The following is a 6,379-nucleotide window of genomic DNA, read 5'->3' on the forward strand; positions in this document are numbered from 1 at the left end:
GCCACTGTGCTCGGCCATGTAAGTATTCTTTTAACTGTTACATTTTTATATCACAATTTAACCTATGAACCAAAGAAAGAACCACTGATCTGAAAACAATATAATGCAATGTATCACAGCTGAATATGGTAAGGTACTAAATAGAAGCTTCAATTTATAATTAGAACATTGAAAATATTTCAAAGTGCATTTAGGTTTTTCAAAATGATGACAATTCCATATAAGTTACTGACAACATTACAATTAGTAACAATTTTAATAATTTTGGGATTCTCAGGTCTCTGAACCAAGACAATGTTTTAGTTCATATTTAATATACAAATTAGTATGTCTAATCAGTAATATATTGTTAAAAAAATACTTTTGATCACCTTTTTTCCATTCATTCAATATCATTCCCAAATTAATATACTTGACCACTTTAGCATTAACTTAAAAGTGTCATGCTCTTCAGGACATAAATTTCTAATAATTTAGAGTTTAGTAGAGGTATGTTTTAACATAATTATTTTAAAATTCCAAAAATAAAACAAAATTAGATACCTCACAGTTTTTCCAAAGTTCCGAATCAGTCTTTCCACTGTTTTGTAGCTCTTGCATTAAAGAAGTTAGGACTTCAACTGTACCTTGAATTACAGATGGTCTGGTCTTCCCTGAGAAAGAGGATACCCCATTTGTACTAAGGTGGGGACTACTTCTGTTGAAACATAAATAATTCAAATGGTTTTCTTCATTCTATCAAAGTGTTGAATAATTCAGCAGTTCAAGATTTAGCAGAGCAGTACAAAACCACTGACATTTAATCCTTCTAATGGCACCTCATTTGTTCAAAATCTGATCACAAGTTGGTCCACAAAAGGAAAAGGCCAGTAAAAAGACCGCACTGTACTCTTTTTAAGAACACAACAGGAAGACCTTCTCCAGAAGTGAGAGAACACTCCAAAGGATCAGCAGAAAATAAAAAAAGTCTGTGCTAAACAATAAGATTAATTTCCAGCTTCTCTGATCTCAGCTATTCCAGAGGATTATTTCCCCCAACTTTAACAACAGCCCTTCATTGTGCAGTGGGGATTCTTTCTCCACTGCCCCAAATGACAGTCAAATCTTGTTCACTGGACACCCTTAATTTGGTACGATAAGCTGATGCTTATCTCTGCACTATCTCTGCATAAAAGTTGTGCCAAGCAAATCAGCAGCAAACATTCAGGACTTATTTAGCCTACTCAGTGTGTAAAACCGCACTGATTTTTTCCAGGAGTACTGCTTTTCCAAACTTCAGGTAAGTTATTTTGGATTTGTTTTATAAACACACAATATATTTCAGGACATTAAAATGTACTTAAAATCTAGTCACCAAAAGATCATTTTAATTTATTTACTGCTTGATATCCTGCTTTCTTTCACAAATAATTTGTTTAAAAAAATAAATAAAAATAACAATAAAATAATAGTTAGGACCAGTGAAAATATTCAAAGGAGGCCAGGCACAGTGGCTCACGCCTGTAATCCCAGCACTTTGGGAGGCCAAGGCGGGCGGATCACCAGGTCAGGAGATCAAGACTGTCCTGGCCAACATGGTGAAACCCCATCTCTACTAAAATACAAAAAATTAGCCGGGTGTGGTAGTGCGTGCCTGTAGTCCCAGCCAATCAGGAGGCTGAGGCAGGGGAATCCCTTGAACCCAGGACACGGAGATCGCAATGAGCTGAGATGGCACCACTGCACCCCAGCCTAGTGACAGAGCAAGACTCCGTCAAAAAAAAAATTCAAAGGAAAGAATATATGTTATCAGTAAAGGATTTTACATAGCTGTAATAATCAAGTTTAAATGTGGCCAATTTAACTGCCAGTCACAATGAAAAGGGAGACAAGTTTAATTGCCTAATTTTCACTAGCAAGGCACAGTTAGCTTCCTCCAGCCAAATCAAACACTGTTCTAACAGGAATATCTTCTAGAAGTGTACTTTAAACGGACCACCAAGTAATACAAGAACCAAAATGCGTGGCCAACTTTCCGCAAGTGCATACAGATTACTGTAGGACCATTTCCTGTGCCTTTTAAAATTTCCTTTTCTCGTTTTATTTCACATATTCCTTTGTTTTTTAAAACTCCCCACCCCCATTGTTTTATATACCCATGTAAGCTGCCTTAAATTCCTCCTGAAAAGGGCAGAGAATTAACAACTTTTAAAGTAATGTATTTATTTATAATACACAATTTCTTCAAGACCTACTGTGTTTAAAGCTCCTTGCCCCTTTACCAGTAAGGCCCCAAAACCGCTGTTTTCCTTTCTTGTACCCGCTCTTTATAGATGCTCTCCTCTCTTACAGTCCTTGCCTCTTTGCTGTTTCTACGCTACTATAAATTTAGAAACCCAATAACCAAGCTTGTCAGACTATGTGCAAATTGAAAGTAAACAGGCTCTGATGAAAAACAAACCATGATCTGTGTTAAGACCATTAAAAAATAAAAACAAACCAATCACAGGATAGCTTAAAAATAAAATGCATTTTAAAAAATTAATAAAATGCATAAAACACACTTTGATAACATCTATTCAGTCCACTATTTTGTCTACTTAGAGTCTGTTTTTGTCTTAACTTCCTAATACTCAACTTTAACTGCTACTTCCCACATTGGTGAAGTATTTCTGCAACATAAAACATCAATTGTCCCAATCATTTAAAAATGTAGAAATAATATTTAGGCAACTAAATGTTAAAGATATGCTTGTAATTTACCAAAAACAAACAAAAAAAATGTAAAGGAAAGTAAAACAAGCAAAACAAGTTCTTTTTCAGAATGCTTTCCATGCAAAAGTACATATCTCTGAGAGAAATGAGAAACGTGAAAAGACCAAACCTATTTCTGACTTAAACATCTGTCCCCGAACATTTTTTTTTTTTTTTTTTTTTTTTGAGACAGAGTGTCGCTCTGTCGCCCAGGCTGGAGTGCAGTGGCGCAATCTTGGCTCATTGCAACCTCTGCCTCCCAGGTTCCAGCAATTCTCCTGCCTCAGCCTCCTGAGTAGCTGGGACTACAGGCGCGTGCCACCGCACCTGGCTAATTTTTGTATTTTTAGTAGAGACGAGGCTTCACCATGTTAGCCAGGCTGGTCTCCAACTCCTGGCCTCAGGTGATCCACCCGCCTCAGCCTACCAAGGTGCTGGGATTACAGGCATGAGCCACCGCGCCCAGCCTCCCTGAACATTCTTGATGATAGGTTAAAAAATAATAATAATAATAATTCAAATCAGTAACTATGACACTATTTGGATAAGTTGATAAACGTATGCAAATAAGGTTATTCTGATTTGGTACATTTTTTTAAATCCCATTCTTACCTATCAGTATTTAAGTTCAGTCCAAGAGAATGAAGAGAATTTTCATCAGATCCTACAGAAGATGAAGTTTTGTGTAAGGTTTTCACCAAGTCAAACTCTTCCATAGTGTACAGAAATTGTTATATTCTCTTATTGGAAAATAAAGGTTCTTGGGCTGTTTGAGGAAAGTGAATCCGTGTCATCTTCAGAGGCTTCATCATCTACTGGCATTTTCAGTGGCTAACATTCAGAACTGTGAAATATCCTAAACTTCCAAGAGAGTCTGAAAATGAATGAGGGAAAAAAATACTACTATAAAAAGCCACTAAAGCTAGCAACTGTTTTTACATAACTTTGGAAACCTTAACTGCTTTCATACAGATCTCCATTAAGGATAGCAACAGTATTCATAATAATCAAAATGTAGAAACCACCCAAATGTCCATCAATGGATAAATGGATAAACGAATGAAGCATATCCATAGAACAGGATAGGATTCAGCCATAAAAAGACACATGCTACAACATACATGAACACTGAAGATACTATGCTAAGTAAAAAAAGCCAGTCACAAAAGACCACAGACTATATGATTTCATTGATATGAAATATCTTGAATGGGCAAATTCATAGACAAATGGCTGCCAGGAGCTGGGGAAGGAGAGAATGTGAGTGAGTGCAGCTGGTATGGAGTTTCTTTTTGGGGTGATAAAAAATTCTGGAATTAGATAGTGGTGATGGCTGCACAACCTTGTGAACTAAAAACCACTGAATTGTACACTTGTAAAAGACTGAATTTTATGGTATGTGAATTATGTATCTCAATTAAAAATCTACATTAAGGATTATTTGCAAAAGTAGCATCACCTTTTTCAGGTAATATTTCAGATTTTGATATGTTTAATAATCAAGGTTCTTTTTTTTAGAGACAGCATCTTGCTATGTTGCCCAGGCTGGTCTACAACTCCTGGCCTCAAGTGCTCAGCCTCCCGAGCAGCTGGGATTATAGCGCAAACCATTTTGCCAGGCTTTACAATGAAAGTTCTAGATATAATTCTATTATGTAACAATTGGAATACTTGCATGCCTTGTTCATTTGTTTAATAAATTCTACCAAGTATATATGTTTGTTGACTTATACAGAGACAAGAAGAACTGAACTACTTAATATTTAATTTGTATTAAAAAGAGCCAATTAAACTGTTAACAACCATAGCTTCCCCATTGTCTGGAAGTACATTTTGAACTATATATATGGTCTTTTGTCTCTGTGCAGCTATTCTTAGAAAATAAACCACTGGGCACACTGGAGCCTGCCTGCAGCTACTGGGAGCATGTCCCAGCTACCCTGGAGGCTGAGGTGGGAGGATCACTTCAGCCCAGGAGTTCAAGACTGCAGTGAGCTATGATCCTGCCACTGCACTCCAGCTTGGGCAACAGACCAAGACCCCATCTCTTAAAAAATAAAAATAAAAACAAAAAAATTATTTGCCAGGCCAACTAAAATTTCAGTGAAGCTGGGTATATACCATGGCAAATTGGCTGTAACAGGTCAAACAAGATGCCTCCTTCCTGGGGAATTCATGCATTTATAAAAGAGCAAGGGAGCAAGAGGAAAAAGGAGAAAAAAAGAAAACTTCAGCTGCTTACAAACTGAAAAGCTTAGAGAGTGCAACAGGAATATTGTCTAGTATTCCGCTTCTGCTAGATTCCCACTTTCTAGGGCCTGCTTTTATAAAGCATTACACAAAAACAGGGACCATTTCCTTCAGGGACAGGAGTGAATGCGAAGGGTAACCGGACCTAACTAAATGGACTTTTCCCCAGTGGCTCAGCCCATCACCCACGACAAATGGGGCATTGAAACAGTCAAGGACTGCCCCTTCCAACTGGCAACAGAAATACCTGGATTCCAATCACCATGCTATTAACACCAGGAAAACACAAGCTCTCCAGGGAGATGAACCTGCAACCCCATCTATTATTTCCCCTGCTAAGGTAATCCGGATCCGGATGCAGATCCAGATGGAAAACCACTAGAAATTCAAGGATGCTTCTCCATTGGGGTGGAGGTGCTGGGGGGAGGGCAGGGAAGTAAGAGGGAAAAATCCTTAAACACCCACAAATACAATGCAAAAAAAATTTTTTTTAACTTGATACAGAATGAATATAAGAGCAGAGCTTTTATATTTCCCAGCAACAAGATATGACGCTTTTGGTGTCCCTACCCCCTAGCAAAAAAAGGGAGCTGGGGAAAAGGAACGATTGATGGTTATGAAACATGAAAGTTAACTGGGCGCTCCGCCTTGACGGGAGGCTTGGGGGAGAGGAAGAGATTTCAGATGGGGATGAGGCCAGATCCCGACATTCTGAGCTCACAGTCAGCCCGCAATGGCTGGTGGCGGCTATCGGGTCAAAGTGGGAAGGAGAGGGAGAATCTATGCAGTCGCCTAAGCTACGGAAAGCAGGGAGGACGGAGAAAAGCCACCGCTCCTGCAACTACAACCGCGATTCCAAAAGGACACCGGGGCACCTTGGCAAAAAATGGGGGGAAAAATTTTAAAAAACCCCACAAACCCCCCGCCCCTCAGGAAGAGCGATCTGCGATTGGGCCGCGCGAGTGTCACTCAAGGGCGCCGAGTCTAGAAAAGGCGCACCGCGGCCGGGCAGAGCTCCCACACGCCGAAGGGCTCCGAGGGGGTCAGGCCAATCGGCAGCCGTCACCCCACACCCCAGCCCATCACCACACTCAAGGGGCCGCTAAGACAGTGTCTCCTAAGTCTCGTCCCCTGTCCCCAGCGGCCTACAGCTCCCTGCAGGATGGTGGCCGCTTACCTGGCCGCCGCTCCCGCTGCCGATGTCACGGTCAGGCAAGCGGCCTCTCGCGACCGTTACCCGAGGGAGCGCGCCCGCGCCCAGCGTCTCTCCAGTGATTGGCTGCCCGGAAGGAGGCGGAGACAGCCGAGCATGGCGCGCGCGTCCACCTCGCCGTTCCCCCTCGCGCAGCTCCAACCAAAGAGAGATATCCAACCCCGGGGGAGTGACAAGGGGGCG

At 40.7% G+C, this 6,379-nt stretch overlaps 1 protein-coding gene across 50 annotated transcripts in view; it reads right to left on the reverse strand.

Moving 5' to 3' along the window:
- Positions 1–6,379, reverse strand: part of MPHOSPH9 (M-phase phosphoprotein 9) — an 82,178-nt gene that overhangs the window by 65,048 nt on the left and 10,751 nt on the right. For 23 of the 50 annotated variants that reach the window (XR_010147829.1, XR_010147828.1, XR_010147823.1 and 20 more), the window contains exons 1-3: positions 6,161–6,274; positions 3,346–3,607; positions 544–697 (exon numbers count right to left, since the gene is read on the reverse strand). Coding sequence is in view for 13 of the 50 variants with exons in the window: in XM_054663767.2 (XP_054519742.1) it covers positions 544–697; positions 3,346–3,449 (258 nt within the window). In the remaining 37 variants the exon portion in view is untranslated. Of the gene's footprint in view, positions 1–543; positions 698–3,345; positions 3,608–6,160; positions 6,275–6,379 lie in introns of those variants that run through there. The other 27 variants (XM_063785203.1, XM_063785199.1, XM_063785194.1 and 24 more) reach the window with 5 other exon arrangements.

Source organism: Pan troglodytes, chromosome 10, assembly GCF_028858775.2.
Source record: "Pan troglodytes isolate AG18354 chromosome 10, NHGRI_mPanTro3-v2.0_pri, whole genome shotgun sequence".
NCBI lineage: Eukaryota > Metazoa > Chordata > Mammalia > Primates > Hominidae > Pan > Pan troglodytes.